This window comes from Colius striatus, chromosome 10, assembly GCF_028858725.1.
Source record: "Colius striatus isolate bColStr4 chromosome 10, bColStr4.1.hap1, whole genome shotgun sequence".
Classification (NCBI taxonomy): domain Eukaryota; kingdom Metazoa; phylum Chordata; class Aves; order Coliiformes; family Coliidae; genus Colius; species Colius striatus.
In genome coordinates this window covers 30,531,142-30,556,498 of record NC_084768.1, presented here as the reverse complement: position 1 = coordinate 30,556,498, position 25,357 = coordinate 30,531,142, and the positions used below count along the sequence as shown (strand labels likewise).

At 51.9% G+C, this 25,357-nt stretch overlaps 1 protein-coding gene across 6 annotated transcripts in view; it reads left to right on the top strand.

Annotated features, from left to right (window-relative positions):
* Positions 1–25,357, top strand: part of RNF220 (ring finger protein 220) — a 229,049-nt gene that overhangs the window by 70,678 nt on the left and 133,014 nt on the right. For 4 of the 6 annotated variants that reach the window (XM_062003562.1, XM_062003564.1, XM_062003559.1 and 1 more), the window contains exon 3: positions 24,889–24,963. The exons of the other annotated variants lie outside the window; for them this stretch is intronic. In XM_062003562.1, coding sequence (XP_061859546.1) covers positions 24,889–24,963 — 75 coding nt within the window. The remainder of the gene's footprint in view (positions 1–24,888; positions 24,964–25,357) is intronic. 6 annotated transcript variants of the gene reach the window in all.

The following is a 25,357-nucleotide window of genomic DNA, read 5'->3' as shown; positions in this document are numbered from 1 at the left end:
TTCCTCTATACTCTGGAAGCATTTACTCCTGGATCAGGGCTTGGTGTTTCAGATCCATCCTCAGACCTGGTAGGGCTGGCAGCAGGGATGCACTCCAGCACACAACATGTCTGGCAGTTACTGGGCTCTTCGGCATTGCCCTGCTTGTCTTGCTGAGCTTTTTACTGCAATGCCTGAGGTAGGTGAGAGCCCAGGACAGATTGATGTGGGAACTGGCAGACTGAGAATGGCAAGGCTGCCCCAGCCACTCAAGAGGAGGCACGATGGTACAGCACAAACATAATTATTCTTCATTGGGGTAACAGAGAGCTATAAGATCTTTCATTTTCCAGGAATCTGCCCCCTCCCCCTACTTTTAGCTTTCCTATATAATATTCCATGCTGTAGCCTATAAATGCTGCTCTGAGCCCACAGCCTGATTGAATTTGGAAGCCTTTGTTTACAGATGTCTGGCTGTACAGGGGTATTTATTGAATTTTCCATGAAATGTTGCTCCTCTAATGCTGTAAAGCACAAGCTGCCCACATCAGAGGAGCTGCGTGTTAACGGATCGGGTTACGCAAAGATGCATCGCTCTCCCTCGCCATCCTTTCCCTTGCAAGGGGAGGAAGGTGGGTGCTGGAGTCCATGCATAGCAGGGCTTTTCAGGGGACTCTCACCCTTGAGAAGAGGAGGACTGGCTGTCCTGAGCCCTAGATCTGGATGGCAGCAATTCCAGCCACATGCAATGCAGCCTGGCTAGTCCTGAGGGCAGAGCAACTTGCTGCAGGTCACAGCAGCAGCCAGGTCTGCTGGCAGGACTGGAGGTGGGTCTGACTTTGGGCTGTTACAATTACTGCAGGGTCTGAAGAGACCTTGATGGCAGGCAGATGTCCTCAGGGCTTTTTCACACCTTCCTTTGAGGCTTGCAATGTCGGGGTGCAGTCAAAATAGTGGATAATTTATTAAGAGGCTTCTGTCGCTGTGTAACCAGGGTCCATCTTTCCTTGCTGGTACCCCAAAAGGAGAAGACTATTATCAGCAAAAGAAATGAGATTTTCTTCCTGGGAGACCCTTATGGAACCCCTGGAGCATCCTCTGACCTCTGTATGTCATTTTTAACCTCTGTGTTGAAAGGGAAATTGTGGGAGAGCCTGAGCTGTGGAGGACACATCTGGGACCTGCCGTTCTTGCAGTGGTAGCTGGAGGAATGTGTCTTCCTTCCTCATGGGGGAAAGTACAAAACCATCTTGCAAAACTCTGGGTCAGGAGCCCCAGGATCTCTGATGTAAAATAAATGATTCTCGGGAGAGAGCATGTGTTCACCATGTTAGAAAAACAAGCCCCCTGCAAACAGCACATACCAAACTCTGCCCAGAGGAAGGGACTTCAAGGGTGGACGGAGGGAGCAGTCCGAGCATCAGAGCACAGCCTGCCCCCCTCTCTCAGGCTGGGTCTTCACACTGGTCCGAGGAGGAGGTAGGAGGGATGGAGGCTTGTTTTCTCAGATTTGATTGGTTTATTTATCCTTGGTCCAGGCTCCCATCTGGTCCAACTTCAAACAGGGGCTGCCGCGAAGTGTGGAAGCCACCAAGAGAGATTCTGCAAACAACAGTTGTGCAAAGTATATAAATATTTCTGAACATAAAAATGACTGTGTCTGAGAAGGGATCAGTTTGGGCTGGGATGGAGGGTTCCCCGTCCTGCTTGAGATAAGTCCTAGAGGGTGGCTGGAGCAAGGAGAAATATGTGCTTATGTGCAGTTTACATGTACATGTGCAAGGGCAGAACCAGTCCTGCTGAGTGCCTCTACTGCCAGAGGCTGTAAGGCAAGGAGAGGACAATGGGAAAGTCTGTCTGTCTGCTCCTGATTTAGTAGTCACTGTAAATATGTCCACTGCTTTGAGGGGCCAGAATTGCATTTGGGGGTTGAGACTCATTGGAAAATCCAGCACGGTCTGTCTTAACCTCCAAAAAGTAGCAGCTGCACGTGAAAAGTTTGGTGCAGCTGCTGGATGTGAACTTTTAATAGAAGACATGGGGAAAATGCACTTCTGTTAGCAATGGCCTTTTGTACTGTTTGAACAGCAGTGCATGCCTGGGCCGGGATCCTTGTGCATCCCAGAGCGATGCAGCCGGTGGCTTCAGAACTAGCTGATGGATTGTAAATGAGATCAGCTCACAGATTACAGTTGGGATGGCATCCCTTCAGGGAAAAAGGCAATGGCTGCTGTTATGCCTGACCTATGCCTATGTCTGCGTTGTGATGCTGAAGAGGTCCCTGAAGCCATGCTAAGGAATTCGTAGCTGGTACTACAGTGGAGGGAACTGCTACAAATAAGGGCAAAGAAATAGTGCCAGGGAAGGAAGAACAGTGAATGTTAGGTGGGGGACACTCAGGTGTAAGAATGGCACATGGCATTCCCAGATGGGTGTTTCAGTATTCACATAAGGGTCTTTCCTTGTGCAAGGCAATGTGAATTTCTGCCTGAGATAAGGAGAGGGACAAGGAGGACACAGCCACCTCTGTGGACTCATTGCCACCTTTGGAAACATAAATGTATCGGGTCTTGTGGGGTTCACCAGGAGCATGCCAGCCCTACACAGGGCATGGTCCACACTGCAGCTGTCCTGGGGCTCAGTTGCCCATTGACCTCTGTCCACAGAGCTTGGAGATAAACCACATGGGAGAAATCCCACCAGACTAGTTGTTCTCAGATTAGGCAAAGAACCCAAAAGCAGTCTTTTTCTTGAGTTTGGTGCCAGTTAGGGGGGAACTGAGTAGTTTCAAATCAGTGGATGTAAATCTGAGTGATTTACATTCCCAGGATTTAGAGGTTTTAGTCTCCAACTTTGAGGTATCTCTTAGCGTCAGCACACTCAGATGTCTGTAGGCAGCAGCTTGTATCTGTCCCTCCCTCAGAGAGTGCCAGGCACTCTCAATAAAGTGTGGTAGGACCTGACTGCTAACCATGGACAGAATGGCCTTATGCCTGAGTGACAGGATGGCTAAATGCTGCCCCTTCCTGTGCTACAGAGTTGCCTAATTTGTGTCCTCAATCTTGCTTCAAGAGGACCATGGTAGCCACAGACTGGTGGCATGAACTCAGCCAAGGGAAGAAAAGCAACTCTACCCAGGCTTGTTTTTTATCACAACTGCATCGGGCAACAGAATCAGCAGCCAGGCAAAGCCAGAAGACCCCTTAGGAGCAGAGGTGGGATGCTGAGATTCCCTCTTTGCCTGTTTTTCTCTTAGCAAGGACCAGGATCAGCCCCGCTTGAGCTCCAAAACCTGCCATCCTATGGCACTGGGCTGCCTCTCTGGGAGCTACAGCTCTCCTGCCCTGCGAGCATCGCTGGCTTCCCACACTGAGGCTCCCTAACAGGCTCTTCTTCCAGTGCTGCTGACCTGGAGGACAGGGACAAAGCCCTGGGGAAATCTGCCAGGAAGATTTCATGGTCAGACTCAGTTGAGCTGGCCAGTCTGAGATGCAGGGAGTCTAAAAAACATCCTGGCCACGTGAAGCCCAGCCTGAGCCCCGGCCCGGCCTCCAGCAGCAGCCCTCAGTTAAACCTGATCCCTTGCTTTAAGGGCCTGCCTGGCACTTAGTGGAGACTGTAAATAGCGATTTATAAACGATCTTCACGCCGATTCCTCGGCCGCTGCCCAGACATCAAAGTCTATAATTCACGCCCTCCCGCGTCCTGAGCCTCGCAAAAGCAGAGCCTTTGATGTGAGCCTCCCCCTCCGCTACCTGTGCGCGGGGCCCAGGCCCGGCTGGGCTGTGGGCATGTGCGCCGCTTGCTGCGAGGCGCCAGGCCCGCTCCGCCAGGCATTTTATAAGGTGTCTGCTGTCACTCAGCCTATTCCTGAGCCCGTTATCCCCTTTGGCGGGGACAGCTGTGAAACAATGGGAATGAACCGGGTTGGTGGGGGGTGGAGATTGCTGGGGGCAGCGTCCAGAAAGCACCTGGTCTCTCCTCCCCCCTCCCCCTTCCCCTCAGCACCTGCAAATTAATGGAAACTTCTCCTTCCAATAGTGCTGCTTGTGCTTTTTAACAAGTCCGACTGTGTGCTCTGAGGGCTAGAAGCCAGCCTTGCTTCTTGGGGTGGAGACAGCTCCCAGGACCCATGCACCAGCCCTGCTGATCCCAGGGCAGGGGCAAGCGCTGGTGCAAGAGTTGCAGGGTGTAGATGGGTCATGATTGTGCCTAAGGTGAGGCTAAGGGGTTTCCTGGCACTGCAAACCTTGACTCTTTGACACAGCCTCCCAAGAGGGAATAAGGAGAACGCAAATGCCTGGCTAGTTGTAAGATGAAGCTGGATCCATTATGGGAAGTGATACTGGTGACAGCCCCTTAGGGCTCCTCCACCTGCCTAAACTCACAAACTGCTCGTAGTGTGCAGCCATCCTCAAGGCTGACTTGACAGCCCACTGCCCTCTCTAGTCATAGTGGGACAGAGTTTAGCTTTATCCTTTTTAAGAGCTAGCTTGGGATGCTCTTCCCATTTTCCCTGACCTCCATCAGTTCTCCTGAGGCAGCAGTGTACTGTATGGGTGCATGAGCCCTTCTTCTGTGCTGCACTCACCTTTCCATCTCCTCTGTTATCTTCTGAAACCTTAAGCTGGATGTCTCTCCTCTTTTCTGCAAGACAGTTTGCTGTCCCTCGTACATGTGAAACTGCAAAATGAAGGTATCATGCTGTTATCAGGCTGAGGTCTGGGTGAGCTTTGTGGGGCAGGTGTCTCTGGGCACAGCTCACCAGCTTGGCAATCTCTTCCTCTTTCTTCTGCCTCTTTCTGCCTCTGTGTTTTAGCCCCTTGGGCTATGGAGAGTACTTTCAAGATGTGAAACTAGTGCAGGCTCTGGGGAAGGCACATGCCCCTGGTCACATCCCTTTTAAACTAAATGATCCTTCGAGCACAACATACTTGGCTGTTGTACCAAAGAGCTGTGAGAGAGAGAGAGAAGGGTTAGGTCTATACCCCTGCTCACCTTCATCTCTGCCAGTTCAGCCCCTTGTTCCCCACATGAGGGCCTGCAGGGTTAGGCTGCAGAGCTGGGAATAAGTCGCATGTAAAGCCCAAATTAAAGTCTGCCCATAAAGAAAAAAAAGGCTGCCTGGTGTGGTGCAAAATACTGTGTCTTACAAGCCAGACACTGCAACATTGATAGAGGCCTTTGGGGTGTTGGGAGGATTTCAATGTGTTTTGCAGCTGGAAAGCTTGTGGATTTATTTATTTTATTTTATTTTAAGTGAATGTCTGTAGAAATGTATTGAGAGTGCTACAGGCTGGCAAGTGGTGAAGAAAGGGCATGAATCATGTCACTTGGCTCTGTATTTAATCATATCAAACTGGTTTGGTTCTCCAGCAAGTCAACATATATTATCTGTGTAAAAAAGGCATTTTACAGGACTGGGAGTCTAAATATCATTTATAAATATTTAATTCTACAAGTGATCTTTGCAAAAGAAGGATAGCTCTTCATTATCATACCTGTGTCTATTGAAATATCACCATTATTTATCATCCACTGTTGGTGCAGTGTCCCGCCTGGGACTAGAAGAGTGATTTTGTACTGGAGGCCACTGCGGAGCTGGTCCCATCTTTCTCCCCACATGAGGTACTGTTTGAAATGGGAGACATAGCCCTGGCCTGGGGCCCCCTCTGCTTTGGACCCTGACCACATCAGTCCAGCAGCAGGAAAGTGACCCCGCAGAGGTGCTCAGGGACCCAGTGCCTAAGCTCAGGGCAGCCACAAAGCTCCTTCTTAGCCTAAGCAACCAGCGCTGCCAAAACTCTCTGTGTCTATCAGAGAGCTTTTGTGGAGTGCTCATCACCCATCTTGCTGTGGAAGTGTCCTGCTCTGCCACAGTCTGATTCCTCTTACAGTTGCCAAAGTGAACCATAAAGCAGCAGTGGCCACCCTTTTCATTCTGTCCCCATCCCTGTGGCTTTCTGCCTGTTTAATCTCTCTGACATTCAGCCCAGCTTTGCCCTGCTATGTTTTGACTCCTGACAAGCCTTTCAATTTGCTCTCCTCTCTGAAGAGCTGAGAAGCCATTGATAGCTCTCCCCCTGAATTATTGAACCTCAGTGTTGGGTTTCAGGCCCCAGGGAGCAGCCATGCACATGCAGGGCTCTGAGGCAAGCCATTGATCTGCAGGGCTCAGGTTCAGCCTGCTGCTGGCATACGCCTGTCCCTGGGTCCCCAGGCTGTCCTGGCTCCCTGCATGTGTGGCTTCTTCCTCTGCCATGGGAGGAGACCCCCATCTTTTAGGGCTGGGGCTCTAAAAGATGCCACTTCTGGATTATGCATCCTGCACCATCGTTTGACGGGGATGAGAGGAGACAGACTTGTTCCTGGCCAGCTTCACATTCATGATGGGCCTGACAGCTCAGGAGCCTTGAGCTCTAGGTACCTCTCTGTCCCCTCCAGTGAACCAGAACAGTATTGTTGAGGTAGCAGAGGTGTGTGAAGCATCAAGAACTTCTGTGGGAGCAGAAGGTCAGGAAGGGACGAGAGATTACAATTTCATAGACTCACAGAGTGGTAGGGGTTGGAAGGGACCCCTAGAGCTCATCCCGTCCGACCCCCTGCTAAACCAGGTTCCCCTTCATCAGGTCACACAGGAACGTGTCCAGGTGGGTTTGGAAACCTCCAGAGGAGCCTCCACACCCTCCCTGGGCAGCCTGGGCCAGGGCTCCCTCACCTCAACAGCAAAGAAGTTTCTCTGCATGTTCAAGTGGAACTTTCTGTGTTCCAGCTTGTGCCCTCTTGTCCTGTCACTGAGCACTACAGAAAATGACTTTCCTCATCCTCTCAACACCTAAGTGTTGATAAGGTTCCCTCTCAAGTCTTCTCTTCTCCAGGCTAAACAGCTAAAACTCTGGTTAGAGTACAGGAACCTTTGACTTTATACTTCTTGGAGAAACAAACCTCCTTGGAGAAGACACGGTGACAGAGGGTATCTCATTTAAACCCCACTGGCGTCTTGCCCCATCTACCAAGGGTTTTGCTCCTGTCACTGCTGCAAGAGCTGCTCAGAAAACAGATACCCACTCACACAGTAAATACCCTTGATGGTGTTGTACCCTGTTGGGAATTGTTTTCCAAAGACCGTGGGAATGTGTGTTGGCAGGCTACAGAAAACCAATAGCATTTTTCAGCATGTTTTCAAGAGGAACATCTTTCATCCCCTTTTGTCACTGCCAGACTTACAGCCACGGCACTGTGAAAGGGAGCAGGGAGCAGGTATTGCTCACACCAACCTAGGTCACCATGCATGTCCCCTGGCACTGCTGGGACAGCTGTCTTCTCCATCCCTCCCTTACCCACTGAGGGCATTTTTAACCCCTGGCTGCTCCATGATCCTTTTCCCAGAGGCTGACAGGATGCAGAGGCAAAGCAGGAGCCAGCCTGGGAGCCAGAGTGCAAATGCATTTGAGTAGGGAGGGAAGAGGAAGGGCAAGTGTGGATTTTATTAAGTGATAACACATCTTCAAATCAGATTATGGGAAATTTTCGGGGGCACCACAGCATTGATTGGCTGGGGCAGAGTTGGCGAGGCTGTGTGGGAGCACGTCAGAGCGTGTGCAATCGGATCCCTTCCATTAGCCTGATCAATAGGCACCGCGTGGGGGAGTGGACGGGAGTGTGGACAAAACTGCGTAAAGGTATACGTGAAAGCCAAGAAATCACATTACTGCCAAGGAATCTGAGCACAACACGGGTAACCCTTTCACCCCAGCACCCAGGGCAGGGATAACATTAACCCTTTCAGGACAGCCCTCTGGCTCCGCTGCTGGATCAGGAGATGACTGAGTCGTGGCTTGGTGTGGTGTTAGGAAGAAGTGAGGCACCACTTCCCGGTGCCTGGCTTGCTGGAGGCCAGGTGTGTTTCTTTGTCTGTGATGGCACATGCTCTCATGTGCATCAGATGTGTTCAGGCAGTGGGAAGTTGAGAAACTTGTGCATGGTGTCCCTTCCAGCAGTGTCCCCACTGCTCTTCACAGTGGAGTGCTTCTGGCATGCTGTGAAAGTGCGGTGGTATCAAATGCTTCACCCCTGTGATGCACAAGATCTGCAGGCCAGGTCTTCCTCCATTGCTTCTACACCAGTAATTTTCTGTGCAGCCTCAGGACACTAGGAGCTATGGGCCTTTTGTCATCGCCTGCAGCATCCCCAGGCAGACCCGGGTGTACCCAGTTGAAGGCAGCCTAATGGCAGTGTGGGAGATGCAGGAAGGAAAGAGAAACACCTCCCTTGGGACAAATCTGGGCAGGGGAGAATGTCTGAAAGGGAGAAAGGTAGAGAGTGAACATGAAAGAAATAAAAAATATAGCTATAAAATCTTCTTCTCTGCTCCTTACAGTCCTAAGAATATGTAGTAACACGGGACAGACCTCACTGAGCCCATCTCCATCACACCTCACATTCGGGATTTCTGAACAAAAATATGTCAGAAAGCTCAAATGCCACTGCAGGGGCCTTCCCACTCTCACCCACAGTGTGGTCCAGAGCCTTAGGACTTCATGTCTCTCCACCAAGCCCCACTTATCACATTTCCAGGCCCTCCCTAGCCTTGCCTGCCTTCCCAGTCCTGTTTTGACACTTCTAATTAGCAGACATTTAACACCTTGTTTTGCTTGGGCTCTGCCTTCAGCCAGACAACACATAGATGGCCTTTGACTTCTCCCCTGACCCCGGCTAACCTGGCAGCGCAGCTCTCTTGGCATCACTCTGAACACATCCTGTCCAATTTCCTCCGGGTGCCCTCTGCCCCTTGGTCCCCATGGCCCTCCCCAGCTGTGATGGGGCGAGGGCACGGCGAGATGCAGCGCGCGGCCTTTCCCTTCGTAAGCGCTTTCTTCAACATGATTTAAAGCACTGAGGCAAGGGGGAAAAAAAAAGAAAAGACCTGTAATAAAGTCAGCACTCTGCTTATTAAGGGGAAAAGGCTGTGCTTTACTTACACTAACATTAATTAGATAGATATATAGGGAGCAAAGAGGCCTCGAGAAGATTTATACAGAGGCTCTGAAGATGGATGTGAGGACTGACAGACAGCGGCTCCCATAGAGTGCCAGGAACACGGTGCCTGGGGAGTGGTGATGGGGAGCCAAAGGGGCAGGGGTCTCGAGGGTGCTTCAGTGCAGCAAGTGTGAGGGCAGAGGGGGATGTTGGGACCTGCCAAAAACACCTGAGGGTGTCATAAAGCTGGAAGCAGATGCAGATGGGGAATGTCAGGGAGGTTTCTGAGAGCATCCTCGGAGATGAGCGTGTCTCCCTCTCCTGTTCCCCTCTGCGGTACCTTCAGACAGGGGTAGTGGCAGCTGAGGTGTTTTGACCAATAGTTTGTCTTTCATGCTCCAGAAACCTGTAGTCTCTTGAATGCCATTACCAAACTGAGAGCTCAAAGCTGTTTATGTTCTGTGTCTGGGAAGGTGATTACAAGCAGTGGGTCCAGCAGGGACAGCCAAGCCCATGCATTACATATGCTCCATGTTTTTCACCATCCTTCCTCCTTTTTCATCTGTCACCCTGTGGAGAGCAGAACTCTTCACAGTCCTGTCCCACCAATGCTTCTCTAAGGACAAGTCTGAACGTGCCCTGTAATACCTTTGCAACTGCTAAACTTTCTGCTTTGCCAGGACAGTTGGCATCCTTGAGCTTTCTTCTCTCTCCTCTAAGCACTTCTTTTACCTGCAAGGACAAGACCTGACTTAAGCAGGAGAAGAATCTTAACTATGTGTCATTGCAGATCCAGTGGAAGGGTCTCATCCTAGGACTGCCAGGCACTTGCACCCTAGTGAGAGACTTTGGAGAGCTGGCTGTCTCCTGAAACCTTTCTTCTCCTCCGCTTTACACAGGAGCTTCCACACAGGGAAGAGCCCAGAGGCTGCTTGGGGAGGCTGTGACAGAGGTGGGAGTTCAGCTGAGGTCTCTTTGATCTGTAGCCTCGTTCTTCACCAGGGCTTGTAAAAGGGTTGTGGCTGCTGCTGACAAGCAGAGGGTGAAGGCTCTGGGGATTTTATTTGCAATTGCTCCAGCAGGTCCTTGCCTGTGTCTGTGAGCTGCATCACAGCCACTCGTCACCGTGTCCTCCTTTCACTTTCTGATCTTGATTTCTCCATCCTGCCCAGGCAGTGCCCCCTCCCCTCTTTCCCTTAGCCTGGGTTAAATATAGCAGCTAACTTTGGTGGTGATTAGTAATAAAATTTTAACAAGCATCCATATGAACGTCTTTCTGTCACTTTTATGAGGCCATTTACAGCAGGGAGATATAAGAGCACCTTAAATCTCCCCCTAACAGGAGGGGTCATGTCAGAAGGGTGAGAAGCAGAAGGCCCAGTGTCCCATGTCACTTGGCTGTTGGTGCTGTAAGTTCTCCTGTCCCCACAACGGGACGGATGCTCCCCTTTGTGCAGATGTTACTGGCTCAGCCAGTCGCTTTCTGGACCAGCAGGTGAAAAACCACAGGGAATGTTGTGGGCTGCTGTGCCCTTAGAAGCTGCCCATCTGCAGAGGAGCATGGCACAGGGATGGTGCTGGAGCTGGGCATGGCAGTGCGAGGTTAGCTCCTGTCCCGTGGCAGTGCTGAGGTGTTGCACTTAGACAAATAAACCCTCTTAGGAAGATGTTCCATCAACCCTTTTCCATTCGCCTCCCAAGTGTGCTAGCTGCAAAACAGAGAATGGTTCCTGCTGCTTTACCCAAGCCTAAATTTGGGGCCTGGCTTTACCCTGACACTGTCTACCTTTTAAAAGAAAGGCTCATAAAAGCCATACACCCTTCCTTATTTCTGACCCATTTGGCTACACACCAAGGGCAGGGACTGCTCCTGCTTCCAGCATTGCAGATCTCCCCTGCCCTCAGCCAACGTCACTCCTGGCATCAGTGGGAACAGGATTGAGTCCCTGGTTGGCAATATATGTGTGAGCAGCTGGAGGGATCCTTTCCAAGAGCACGATAGGAGGAATAAGCCTTTGTGTTTCCTATGTGGTTGCGTGTCCCAGCTCTGCTCCTGTCTGTAGGCTTAATTTGTGAGCAGTGATATCTGAAAACTTTCTGCCTCTGGTTTTGCTCAGAGTGGCTAGGACAGGCCCCCAGGTTCGGCCAGGCTCTGGGCTGATCACCAGGGACAAACACAGTTTCCGGAGCACCGATCCAGCCAACAAATTCAGTGGGTGAGGCTGCACAGGGTTTTGCTGGGTGGTGGTGTTTCACAGTGTGAAGCTGAGAGCTCCTTCTGCCCCAGGGAAGAAGCAGCAGCAAATTCACACACCTACTGATGCCCAGAGGAGAGCAGAGGGGATCAGGGATGGGGAGATGTGCTCTGCCTTCCCCAGGGTCACAAGACCCTTTGGGTTTATGGCAAAGCCCAAAATAGAGCCTCTCTGTCCTGACAGCCACCAAACCACAGGGCTTCACAACTGCTGTGCGACACTCCTTTTGTGTGGGCGCCCTGCTTCCTGTGCCAGGAGCACTGATGGAGTACAGCTTCACCAAGGCTTTTCATACTAAGAAAAAAGGCCAAGGCTTGTGGTCTGAGTTTGGGACGGAAGCTGAGGCTCGTTCCTTTTTCTAGTTTTGTTTCTTCAAAAAAAGGAAACACACCTTTGAACAGTGAAATCAGAAAATAAGGAAGCAAAAACGTGTCCAAAATGAGGGTTTGTTTGTCGTGAGCAATGCCTGGTCCCTACCAGAGCAACCTGCAGCCTCTTCACAAGTTTTGCAGGAAGAGATACTTTTAAAACATACATAACTGGTTTTCCAACCTCATATATGCTCCCCAAGTGCTAACTTGTGCGAGGCAAGTATCACCCATGCCGAGTCACGGGAGGAGATGTGGGGAACAGACCCCTTGTTCCAGGTCTAGAACTAGTATTCTATTTCACTGTTGCAAACCTGTGGCTTTCCGAGGAGGTGAGACAGAGCTGTCAGCATCCAGCAGCCTGGCAGGGCGGGCAGCAGGGCTGTGCAAACTCCTCTCAGTAAAAACAACCAGCGTGGCCAATGATAAATGTTAAGAGGAAAAGATGGGTATAGATTCTTTTGATTTTCTGGTGAGGAGGGCAGAAGTGCACAGGTTGGCTGTGTCAGGCTGCTTTTTTGCTCAGAGAAGGTGACTTTCCCAGGCTTGAACATTTCATTCTGAAGCCCCTTGCAGTTAGTGTCCCCTCTGATTTTGACCGAGGGGGAAAGTGATTCTGCAGTGCCGCTGTTTCCTCTGAGCAGTGAGGCTGTGTGAGTCAGCAGCCCTAGCAGCCAGCTTCCCAAGGACTGCTCCCTGTACCATTCACAGGGCTGCAGGATGAGGCGGGGGTAGAGCACAGGACAGCTGCTGACAGCTTGTGTGAGATGAGGTCGAGGCTGCTGGCAGGGCAAGATGATGCTGGCACTGCCTGCGCTTGGCAGCAGCAGAGGGATGACCCTCCTTCTTGCTCCCACGCCGCTCTGTTGAGTTTCCCTTGGAGCCCAGGCTCACCCTGGACTGGTATTTGGGATTTTTTCCTGATCACTTCCCTCGGTCAGATGAGACATCTGTATCCCTGGGAGCAGGAGGGACCTGGTGCTCCCTCAGTGCATCTCTTCATGTTGCTACTGAGAGAACCTTGGTACTCCAGCAGACCTTAGTGAGCCAGGATGGCCCACACGTCCTCAGTGCTGTAAATAACATTCTCCATCCTCTGCACGTGCACGTGCTCCCATCCCAAAGCCACATGTTCACCATGCGTGTCAGGGCAGTCACTGATAACAGTTGGGATCCTGGGATCACCAAAGTGACCTGTCTGCAGAGGTGAGCTGCCTGAGCTTGCCAGAAGAAGGTGCCTTGAGGCCCCTGGAAGGATGGGATGCAGGGGATGGTGCTGGGGAGTGGGGAGCAGAGGGCAGTGGCTGGCAGCCTCCATGGGCAGTGGTGTGTGGGGCTAGCCCTGCTCTGTGGGGTTAGAGCCTGCTCTGGCAGAAGGTCAAAAAGGCAAAGTTTCTTGGGAGGTGAATTATCAGTGGGAGCAATATCAGCAGGTCAAGCACATCGGTGCTGGGGTAATACAGTTAAGGTGCAGAGCCTTGGAGGGAGCCCAGCCGAGGAGTGCAGCATTAAAGCAATGAGCCCAGCTTAATCTGCCCCAAGTGAGGGCAGTGGGGTCTTTAATATTGTGTCAGGCTCGCAGGCCCTTGTTGGCGGGTTATTCTTCACGGCAGCTAATGCCACTGGGCTAACTGAATTAGCCCCTCCTTGCGCGGGGTGAGCGTGGGGTTGCCGGGAGGGCGATCATGCCTCGCAGCTGCAGGGAAAGCGAGTGATGGCCTGGAAATTCAATCAGGTGAGGAGCCGCCACCATCCCCAAAGGACAGGGAACAGCCAAATTGGGGAGGAGAGCCCGGGACGGGGATGCCAGTGGCTGGCTCCATGCTGGCCCTAGGCAGAGTGCCCTCTGGGCATTGCTCTCTGCTCTGGCTGGCATGAAAGTGCTGCCCTGCAGCCTGCTGCTCCGCATCCATCAGCCATCCAGGCATGCCTCGGTGGAAAGCCCATCTGTGCTCACCGCTGGCTGCAGTATTCCCTCGTGCATCCCTAGGGAACTGCAGCCTGGGGACGTGCTGGGACATCCCCAGAGTCCAGCCTCCAGCACACTTGCAACATTTCTGTTTGATCAGTCAAAGGTTGGCCAGTGAGAGACAGCGAGACCCCCTGGGTCTTTCTCCTGGCTTTGCTACTGGGACAAGATGATCCCCTAACAAGCTGAGTGACTGTACAATCCTCTTTGTAAAGACCTGTGGGACACGCAGGCAAGGAGGATGGTTAAGGGGCTGGGTACAGCAGTGGCTCATCATTCCCAGGAGTCATTGTCTGTCCTTCAGGTTAAGGAAAGATGAAAATCTGAACCTCACAGGCGCTTGCTTGTTGTCCTCCAAACCTGCCCCTGCCTTTTCTCTTTCCCAGCCTCAGCAATTGCTTTTTCCATCACATCTAACTGAAAGCACAGTCCCAGTGAATACTGCAGCACGTCCTGAGTGGGCAACGGTGTCCATACCCACCGCTGCCTGGATAGCACTGAATCTGACAGAGATCACTGTGTGCCAGGGGCTCAGGCCAGCCTGCACCTCAAGGGCAGGAGGATGCTGTGGTCTCGGGAGCATGGGACAGCAGCCCCATAGCACAGGGCTGCTCCCCTCTGTGGGGCACAGCTCCTACACCCAACCCCGTCACCCCTGCCCTGGCTGAAGCTGCTGCTCCTTCGTCCCTGCCGCAGGGCTGATGCAGCCCTCTTTCCTTTCCCAGGTGCCCCTTTGATCTTCAAACCTGACCCATCTCCCTCCACCCCCTCTTCCCTCACATTGTTATAAATGGAGGCTTTGGCTGCCTTTAAATAGTCATATCTATCAGACAAGCTCATGTCAGCCATAAATTCTACAGTAATGATGATTTTCTAAGTGGGTCGACCAGAGCTATTTCCGCTTCAGCCTCAAGTTACTGCACACGTCCCCTCCCAGGGGCCAGCAGCCTCATTTGTTGTCCCCCTAATTGTCATTTCTCCCATACACACTTGGGCAGAGGCTGGAAGGAAAACTGGCCTGGCCGCTGGCCCCAAGCTGGGGCTCCTCTCTGCTCCCACTGGCCCCTCTTGATTTCTCCAGCTGGGAGAGGGCTTTAGAGGAGGAGAGAGGGCTGGAAGGGCAAGCCAGCACCGACTGCCTCTAATGCAGGCAGAGGGAATGGCCACAGAAACCCATCATGCGGATGCCCTTAGCTCTTGCCGCTCTCACCCACTTCCCCGGCTACACGAAATCGGCCCCGCCATGTGAAAGCTGTAATTGCAGGTAATCCCCCTGCCCTGCACATGGTTTGAGTTTGGCAGAGCAGGAATGTGAAAGGGAGAGGGGGAATTAGTGCCCAGACATGCTGCAGGGCCAACATCTGCACGAGTCATCAGTGCACATCTGGCTGTAGCAGCCTGCGCTCGTAGCCCAGACGGTCACTTTTTAGCCCATTGGATCTGTCTAAAGCTCCCACTAAGGGCAGGACATGGGCACCACAGGACTGGAAACCTTAGGCTGATAAATTACTCCTTTCACCTGATGTTGCTTCTGATGTTGTGGGGCACTAACACAGACTCGGTGTGCCTTAGTTGTTCCCTTTGTAAACTAGATTAAGGCTACCAGGAGCAGACTATAGGACATCGTCAGCTCTTCTGGAGAGGAGAGTGACTGTGGCACCCTCTTCCAGGTTTGCCTAAGGCTGGCACTGTTTTGCAGCATCCTCCAGTGAGCTGACGGAGCAAAGGAGCCAATTTCTGCAAAGGAGCTGATTGGGATCAATGAGTTCCTGCCTACGTTTTGCTTTACTTGAGCTTAGTCTCAGAGCCAGCAAGCTTTCTGCAAAAATCCTCCCTTGAGGTTCAGTCCTGCCAGCCTGAGCTTTTCTTGGTACAGAGCTCCCAGTGCAAAGTGGAGGATTTCAAATCTGCCTTGCAGGGTCTGGCCTGTGCAGAGAGAAGGAAGTGAGGATGGGGAAAGTGGGACTCGCAAGCTGTCAGTACCAGAGGGTCTTTGTTGCTTCCAGGTGCTATGAGCCTCAGTTGATCTGCTTATACTGGCTAGGGATGGAAAGTGTCCATCACACAGACTAGATGTACCCTTGGTAATTCCCTTAATTTCCCCAGTGTGCCTGGCAAGCTAGTCCTGCACCCTGGGAAGGCAGCTGGGACCCAGGAGGATGCAGAAAGGGCTGAGGAAATGAGGGGGCTCAGGGCATGGAGAGAGGCTGAGGTCTTGGTGAAGGGAGGCTGTTATGTTCTACACCTGGTTTCTGTGGTTAGGCTTAATCTGATCTTCTGGTGAGAGGTGGGACAAGAATGAGGAAGGTTAGAGAGAAAGACAGGCAAGTGGTTGAAGATCCACCCACTGCCATGCTCTGGGATGAGGGTTAACCCCAGGGAGCACTCTGGCAGTGCCTCATCCCTGAGGTAGCCAACCCTGCTCTGTCTCCTTGGTAGAAAAGACCTGCTGAACCTTCTCATCCCGACCCTTTGCCTCTGGGAATGTGCATGGTCAGGCTGTAAATCCTTGCTGCCAGTGAGCTGCCCCATATCAGGGAGGAGATGCTGAGGGGGGCTTTAAACAGCAGGCATGAGGGTTACGTCTCATCTCAAATATGACTGAGGGCCACACTGTAAGGAGCCTACTCAGGGCTGACCCAAGAGCAAAAGCATCTTCTGTTCAGTCACTTACACCCCTCCCTGCTCTCCCAGCCCTGAGGAAAGCAGCCTGATCTCTCTCAGCAAGCAGGCAGACACAACCTCCTCCACAGGCAGGCAGCTTCCCAGATAACCTCCAGCTTTCTGAGGGCAGTGAGGGTGTCAGAGGCATTGTCTCTTTGGAAATTAATTTTCCTGTCGATTTCCTTATTTCTCTTAATTGATGAGGGGCAAGTCTTAGGCGTGTTGCCAGCGGCACCAGCCACAGCCTCCCGTAGGTATCGGTGGAGCCAAAAACACTAGCGCCGAGGGCTGGGGAGTGTAATGAACTCTCAGAGGACTCGTTGCAGCTCAGCCCGGGCTCTAGATTAGCTGAGGAATCATCTGGCCCAGCTATTAACTGTCCCATTTAACATCATAAATTATTAACCTAATTTTGAGGAGGGTGGGTGACAGATCACGCTGATTTTGTCAGCTTTTCTGCAGCCTCTCGCACAAGCTGCCAGTGTGGGGTAAACTGCAGGCAGGGTCTGCGGTCAGAGCCTCCAGAGAAGGAGAGAGATGGGCAGCACAGCCCAGCTGCTGACAGAAGGACCAACCCTGCCTCCTCTTCCAGCCCAGTGCTCAGGGAGAGCCCAAGCAGAGGGAATCCTCCAGTGGAAATGGGGGATATAAGAGCTGCCCCCAGGAATGAGCAAACCCCCTCCCCCCTTTACACCCCTGTACCCATGTGTGGAACATCTGCACCCATGTGCCTGGATGCCTGAAACCTCTGCCCCTTGCTGGCTACCAGTATGTGCTGCCCAGCCTTGGTGCCAGCCATTACCAGAGACACTTTTTAGCTTGTTTAAGCAGCTATCAGGATGCGCTCAGTTTGTACTGCGAAGGCCTGGGGATCAGGAGGTTTTCCTTCCTATGCCTGTTGTAGACTAGAGATCATTCAAAAAGCTTCTTTTCTAGAAAAAGAAATTAAGTTTTCCATAAACCAGAGAGGAAAGTGGATTCTTTGGTATAAAAGTTTCAAACCATTCAGAGGTTTCTTTCCAGCTGACTGAAGTGTAATGAAAATTTAAGGGACGCCGCCTTTCCTTTCCCTTCTATCTTTCTTTGAGAGATGCATGCAGGAAGAAGGGGCTGAGAATTGCACTCAAACCAGCATTTATTTTAATTGAGTGGAAAAATTTTGAAGTCATTTGGTCTGTTGAAAAACCCATACAAACCTGAAGGAGAGCAAGCTCTGAAATCCTTGTAAAACGCCTCTTTCATTCTGGCATCACTCAAAGGACTTTTTGTTTCCCCGGGAGCAGCTGTGCTGCTGGGTGCTGCCAGTCTGTGGTGTGTGAGGGCACAGCCCCAGGCTGGCCATGAGCCTCTCCCTGTGTTGTGTCCCATGAAGGGGTGGCATTTGGGAGCCAGCATAAACCCCTAGACCTATTCACCTTCGCTTTGAAGCTGCGAGAGGTTCAGCAGCTGTAGGACCAAACCTCACTCTCTGCCATGCATTTCCCTGGCTGGGACTAGGATCATAGAATCACAGAATGGTAGGGTTGGAAGGGACCTTTAGAGATCATCTAGTACAATCCCTCTGCAGAAGCAGGGTCACCTAGATCAGGTCACATAGGAACGTGTCCAGGTGGGTCTTGAAGCCATCCAGGGAAGGAGCTTCCAAAACCCCTCTGGGCAGCCTGTGCCAGGGCTCCCTCACCTCAACAGGGAAAGAGTTTCTTCTTATGTTTAAATGGAACTTTTTGTGTTCCAGCTTCATCCCATCACCCCTTGTCCTGTTGCTGGCTACTATAGAAAAAAGGGATGTCCCAACCTCCTGACACCCACCCTTTAGATATTTGTAAATGTTAATAAGATCTCCCCTCAGTCTCCTCTTCTCCAGACTAAACAGCCTCAGTTCCTGCAGCCTTTCCTCGTATGAAAGATGTTCCAGTCCCCTGATTGTCTTGGTGTCCCTGCACTGGACTCTCTCCAGCAGTTCCCTGTCCCTCTTGAGCTGAGGAGCCCAGAACTGGACACAGGACTCCAGATGAGGCCTCAGCAGGTCAGAGCAGAGAGGAAGAAGAACCTCCCTTGACCTGCTGCCCACACTCTTCTTGATGCACCCCAGACTGCCATTGGCCTTCTTGGCCACGAGGGCACATTGCTGGCTCATGTTTATCAATCAGGACTCCCAGGTCTCTCTCTGCAGAGCTGCTCTTCAGCAGTTCAACTCCCAGCCTGTACTGGATAGTACAGCAAGCAGCATTGCTGATAAAACAAATCTCAAAATACCCCAACAAATGAGTGCCTCTGGTTGTAGTGAGATGGAAAGGTGTCAGAGTTTGCATTAAAATGACAAGAGCCTGTGCCACTAACAAGCTCAACCTCGAATACCCACCTACTCATCAAACGTGCCTGTAGCTCCCAGTGTGCTTACCGCCTCTCTTTCCCTTAGACTGTGAAATGATAAGTCCTGAACTTTCAGACCCACAGCACTGATCCTCTTGTACTAACCTTGCTTGATGTGAGGCTTTGCACACCTACAGAACAGCGAAAGTGCAAGGAAACCACCTTCAGCAGGGGCCCGAGGCTCGCGGTGCACACACGGCACAGCCCCGCGCAGGACTGACGCTCAGCACACGATAGAAAATACAGTGCCCTGCCATCAAACATGCACTGCTAGTCTATATATTTTGCAATCCCCTTAAAGATTTTTTTCCTTTAAACCCCTCACCCCAGCTCCCTCCCCATTCCACCCCCTCCCCAAAAAATTATTATAAAGAATTATTGCCATTAGTACGTCTTTCCCAGTGAAAGGAGAAAATCGCCTCATTCATAATTTATACCCTCAATTACTATTAATAAAGAAATATTTCAGCAGAAAATCGCCTGGGAAAATTACACGTAACATTGCATTAACATTCTATTTGAACATTTTCATCACATTTGTTATAGAGTTAATAAGAGGGATATGCTCCCCTGACTTCTTCATGAAATTATGGGCTGCCTATGATAGTTTAATCTTTTAGACTTTATATAATATATTCACTTTACTAATTGAGCTATCCAAGGAGCAGTTAGGGATGTTCTTAAACGTGGAAGACAAAGTAATCAGGGCCGTGACTTCCTGATGAGAAGATCTCCTTCCGGAGATGAGGAGCCGCACGTGTGAGGAGCGCACACGTACGTGTGTGTGTGCCGGTGTGCCACTCCACGAGCCCTTGCCTTAATGCCCTGCCTCTGCCTGGAAGTGAGCGTGAATGAAAGGTGGAGGTGATTTTCAGGCTGGCAAAACGTTCCCCAGAAGCACTGCTTGTGTTTCAGGTTGAAAGGGGGGGTCTGGTGAGCTTGAGCCAGCGATTGATGTTGGAATGAGAAGCGCCCAGCGTGGGGAGGTTCTCGGTAGCAGTATGCTGTGTAGAGAAGCCTTTATGCTCAAATTCACTCCCACTCACAGTCGTGCACATACTGTCTCCAAAACTCTGGGCAAAGAGCTGATCTGGGGTGTACAATCCCTCTTCTGTTCTCCCTGGAGCTTCTCCTTTACCAGTGAGTGCAATCTGGAGCACATGGTACAGAAAGGCTTTGCCCTGCACAGGGTACAAGCAGACCCAAAACTGGGCCAGAGGCAAGAAGTGAAGTAGGTGTGAGCAGTGAGGGATAAGGAGGCATTTGGAAGATGCTCACTACTGAGGTGCACCATGATGGTGGCACCATGGGCATCATTCTGGACCATTCACTTGTCTCCAAAACACTTGAGCAACAAGAAAGCCTTGGTAGCTCGCCCTTCTGCTCCTGCAACCAGGGGCCTCATGCAGCAACTAGGACTTTGGTTCAGACTTAGCTGAACTCTTTCTTGCACAGAGGCAGTGTCAGGCACCAGGATTTGAGCCTCTCATCTAGTTTGGGAACTGAATCCAAGTTAAGGTCTCTCTGCAAGATCCTCCTTTCTCCTCCCTTAGCACAGGATGTGACCCAGAGCTCTTGGTTTCAAGCAATAGGCTTCCCGAGGCCACAGCAGGCAGTGGTTTGAAACAGGACTATGTGGAAGAGGGCTGCATGGTCAGCATGTCAGGAGGTTGCTCACTCATTAAGCCTAAGTACATGCAGCTAAGAGCAGGTGCAAAGAGGGATCCATCACTGCTGAGCAATGGCCCTGCCATGGGGGATGAAGGAGAATCTCTGTTAGCTGCCCCTGACAAGAGAGACTGAGGGAGAGCACAGGACCAGCTGCTTTGTTCCACATCCACAGAGCATTAGTGTCCCCTCTGTGGCTGCTACAACTGGGCAGGGAAAGGATGGCAAGGCAGGAGGTAGCACACAGGCTTGTAAGTGGGGATTTGCAGTCACCCCTGAAACCGTTCCTGATTCCCAGCCTCTGCAAACTGGTGGCAAATGCTGACAGCAAGCCAAAGGGTTAATCAAAAGCTTTCACACATTGGGATTCATTAACTGGGACTCATTAAACTGCAACTAAAAGCCCGGATGTTGCCAACTGAGCCCTGCTGAAGGCAGCTCCTGTGGGTGAGGCAGTCTGGAACCACAGGAGACCCCCATGCTGGGCTCCTCCCCTGCCTGGCAGACCATGGCTGGTACGTCCCACCAGGGCTGGGAATCGGTGTGAGGAGGGTAGGCACCCCTCCAGCACCTTTCCAATGTTTCAATAGCTGTTCACAATGCCATCAACCCACTGGGCTTGGCCAGGCTCAGCCCTTCAGAGCCCTGGTGTGCTGGCAGGAAGAGGGGGCCGCTCTGCTGCCAGCTCTGTCCTTGCAGCCCATGTGAGCCCCTCTGTGAGACAGAGATGAGTGTGCACAGCCTGAACTCCCAGCCCTTCTCTGAAATGTGAGGGGTGGGGAGCAGAGCACCCACACATGGTTGCACAAGCTGTGCAGCTCCATCAGTGTTTTCACGGTGGGACGTGGTTGTCCCCAGCGGTCTCTCAGGAAATGTGCCGTATTCTTCTTGCTGAGCTTGCAGCAAAGGTTTTTCTGGGTGATGATGTGGCAACAGCCAGCACTGATGGAGGCTGTGGCCACCAGTGAGCCATGCTGGGTAAGCAGCAGCCCACACAAGCCTACATCTTCCTCTCACCTCCTGAACGTGCAGGGGGCCACAAGTCACCATGTGTGCAAACACATGAGGAGTGCAGGTTGCTGGGCACCTTTCCAGGGAACAACATGGGCAGCCTGGGCACAGCAGAGGCCGAGGAAGGTGAAGCATGGACTGTCCACCCTGGGGATGGCCACTGCCTGGTCCTGGGCAGGATGGGCCATGCTGTAAACAGGACAAGGCTTGTAAACAGGGCTCCAGCTGGGATAAATTTAGCCCGTTGGTGTTGCAGCCCCAGCGCGGCAGGACACGGTGTCAGGACATTGTCGAGAGGAGACAGGGAGAAAGAAGCTGAATAAACAAACACAGCTTGTCCCTTTTTTTTTTTCTTTGTCCCAGCGTTGTTATTTCAGCAGGACAATTGCCCTGCAGATTGAGGGAACAGGCTGGAGTTCAAGTGAATTTGGCCTCCAGTGCCTCCCTTTTTACATTGTGTTTTCACATGACAACGTACCCTGGCATACATAGGGAGAGTCTGGACCTCTGTGTGTGTGTGTGTGTGGATAACTCCCTGTACATCTCTTGGCTGCCTGACAGGGATACAGGCTTCTTCGAAGCACAAGTGAGGCCGAGTAACTTGGCATTGACTGTCATGCAGGACTTTGTTTTCTCCACCTGCACAGCCTGGACCAACACCCACGTGTGTCCAGGAGCACACGTGCAAGGTGATCTGTGCTCCATGTGCACTTGTGTGGGCCTTGGTGGGCAGAGCAGCCCTGGAGATGCTGCAGAGGTGAAAGTCTTTGCAAGACTTTAGAAATGGGGATCAGGACTCCTGAGGAGTTTTTTTCTCCCTAGTTCTGTCGTGGGCTTTGGACAAGTCCTATTCCCTTGACGAAATCATCTGCGAGCTCGGGAGCAAAGGAGCTGGATCTTTGCTGTCAGTCCTTCTCTATGAGGCCCTAACTCTTTTCTAAAGGCCATGTTTAGAGCCAGCCTAATTTTCATGTCTTAATTTTATTTTTCTCACATCCCTCTCTGACACACACATGCACACACACTTCTATTGGAAAAACGATTTTAATACCCATGGCACATTGTCCTGGTGTGATATAAAATCCAATGACATGTGGCATTTGGAAAAGGTCACTTCTCCCATCAGGATTCATTATCCTACCTCAGCCTGGGAAGCCAAGGGGTCGCCCCTCCTCTGCGGACCCTTTGCCCCTTCCCCAGCTGCAGTGGGTGAGCAGGGAGAGGGGATGAGGTGGCCATGCTGAGGACTTTGGTGGCGTCAGGGCAGTCCCTGCAGTGAGCACTCTGTTTTGCAGGCTGCTCTCCCTGCTCTTCTTCATACCTTCATTTTCCCATCTGCCACAGGGCAAGAGGAGTTGCAGGGCCACGCTGCAGGGAGGGTTTGGTCTGCAAAGCCATCTCCGGTGGGTGCTGGGGGCTCAGTCTGGCCTTCACCACCTCCCCTGCACACTGCTCCCTCTCTGTTCCCTTCTGAGCAGGAGCTGGCTCTTGTGGTGCTGTCATTCTGCACGGTTGCAGAAGGGAAATGCTCCCCTTCCCCGTTTCACTTGTTCAATTTTTTGGCTGGCTTGGTTGGGAAGGGCCCTTCCGTGTCGGTGCTCGCCACCTCCTAGGCAGAACTGAGAAGAGAAAGCAGGGGGGACATGGGACACCCAGCTCAGAGCCAGGTTCTCCCCAAAGCAGGGTGTCCCTGGCTGCCCTGTGTCCCCCAACCTCTGGGGTAGAGCAGCAGTACCCAGAAAGCTGAGGTCAGCAGTGCTGAAGGGATTCTGCCCTGACACTTGTCTCTTGTCTGTCTCTTGTCTCTTGTCCCTGCCTTGTCTCACAGGGCAGTACTGTGGGCTAGAAAAGGGTCCCTGATGCACGCTACAGGTGAGGGACAGCAGGTCAGGAGGGTGGCTGCTCACAGCAGGGCAGGAGTGACAAGCTGCCCTGGGCTGCTTGAATGGTTTTGCCTTTCTTTGCACTTGTTTCTGCTCAGGCTTCCCAAGGACCATCTTTGTCCAAGTATATCCACGTTCCCAAGGTGTTTCCAGCCCAACTTGGAGCTGGAACTTCTTCTTGTTCCCTGGAAAGGCAGAAGGGTGCAGGAGGGCCAGTTCTGCTGTGGAGGCTGCCTTGGGGGTTCTCAAGGGATGCAGTCCCTTGCAGGGCAGGGTGTGGGCTGTTCCCCAGCGAGTCATCCCATGGGCAGCGGCCAAGACTTCTCCATTTTGTCACAAACTGCCTTGGAGCACCTTGGGCAAGTCATTCACCTCCATAACCCCATTTACCATCCACAGGAGAGGGGAGGGGTGAGGGTGGGTGCACTGAGCAGGCAGTGGGCTGGGGGCTGCAGGAAGGGCAGGAGGTGGGGAGGGGGAGCTGTTGTTCCTAGTAGGGGAGGATTATTTTTGCAGCAGGGAGTGAGGTTTGATGCCTGCTGAAGATGACTTCTCAGAGTGCTGAAGGGTGATGGTTAGTGTAGCCCCTTCCTACCGTATAAACACCAATGAGTTATGGCTACCCCAGCCTCTAATTATGCAGTCAGCCCCAAATAGGCTGTGTCTAACGAGGCTGACAGACTAATATCTCAAGAGCCCTTAATGCGTTATCATCTCTTGCTGTATGACCTCATATTTATAACTGCTCTGGTGGGAGGTTGAGAAATGTCCTTCTCTTCCCCCAGCCCCCTCCCCAACTTTCCCCCCCTCCCGCCCTCCCCCGGAGCAGCAGCTCTTCTGCCTCATCTGTTAGGATCAGGAGGAGAGAGGCGACTTCTCTCCATCCATCACGAGCGGAGTTTGCGCTATTAGATGATTAAAGACATTTTTTATAATATTTGGAAGAGGCTTTGAAATCTCTCTCCAACAGCCTGATTAATGCCTGCTTAACCCTCTCCTGGCTGCAACGGGGTGCGGAGGAGCCGGGCGGATGCCAGGTCCCCGGACATCTCGGCGGTCGCCCAGCCGTTGGGCACCCCGAGCCCTGACAAGGTGTGATTCATGAGTGGGGGGCACCTGCAGGAAGCTCTGGTCTCCAGGCAGTTCCTAACGCACCGGGGACTTGGTGGTTTCTGAGGCTGCAACGGCCAGGAGGCAGGAGGAAGCGGCGCCTGCCCCCTCCCCAGCACTTACACAAGAGGCCCCCGGGGCTGTGCTGGTCTGGGTCCGCAAGCCACACCGTCCCACGCCGATGCTGTGGGTTTTAAGGGCGGGCAGGGAGAGAGAGTGAGCAGCCTGAGCCTGTTCCCCGCTGTCCCGAGCTGCTCAGCTCTTTGCTTTCCTCATTTCCCCTGCTTTTTCCTCTGCTTCTTTGGATGGTTTGCTCTCAGAGGCAAGTCTTCCCCTACCCCCCCAAAAAATTGTAGGGTCATCTAGATGCTCCAGTAGGATCCACCTTCTGGATGTTTCATCCTGTCTCAGAGTTTGCCATAAAGACCCATGGGGCTGGTGGACATGTTCATGCTCAAATTTGTGTCTGCATGGTCCGGTACCTGCCAAAGGGCAAATCACTGATGTTTGCTGGTGTTGGTTCCCGTGGGGGAGTGGAAGTTTGGCCTCGGATGGGGGAAGGATGCCCACCTCCTTTGATCACAGGCACAATGTTTCATAATCTCAATTTCTTGTCAATTGATTGCCAGATAGAAGCGACAACCAAGGAGGGCCCCAGGCGTCTGCAACTGCCACTCATCGTATGATTTTAACTCTCCCCCTCTGTAAGTTTGCATTATTTTCTTCTTCTTGTTGTTGTTATCTAAAGAAACTTCCCCTCCCTCCCCCTCCAGAAAAACCTACAAACCCCAACGCCCTTGTCAATTTGTTACTCGATGTGCAAATAGCTGAGAAGGGTTAATGCATGATTAATAGGTGTTTTATTAAAATGGTTAATCTGTCACTGTAGAGTCCGAAAGATCAATAGATTTCTTATAATCACGGCTTAAAATCATCTTTAGCACCACTGCTTATGGGCTTAAGACCCTGGGCAAGATGCTTAGGGGATCTGGGAGTCTCCTGTTAACTCTTTCCAAACCTTCTGCCGTCTCCCACAGACAGAGAAAAGCCAGCACGGGGCTGCAAGTACTGTCACGGTTCCCATCCTCCTCGTTATTT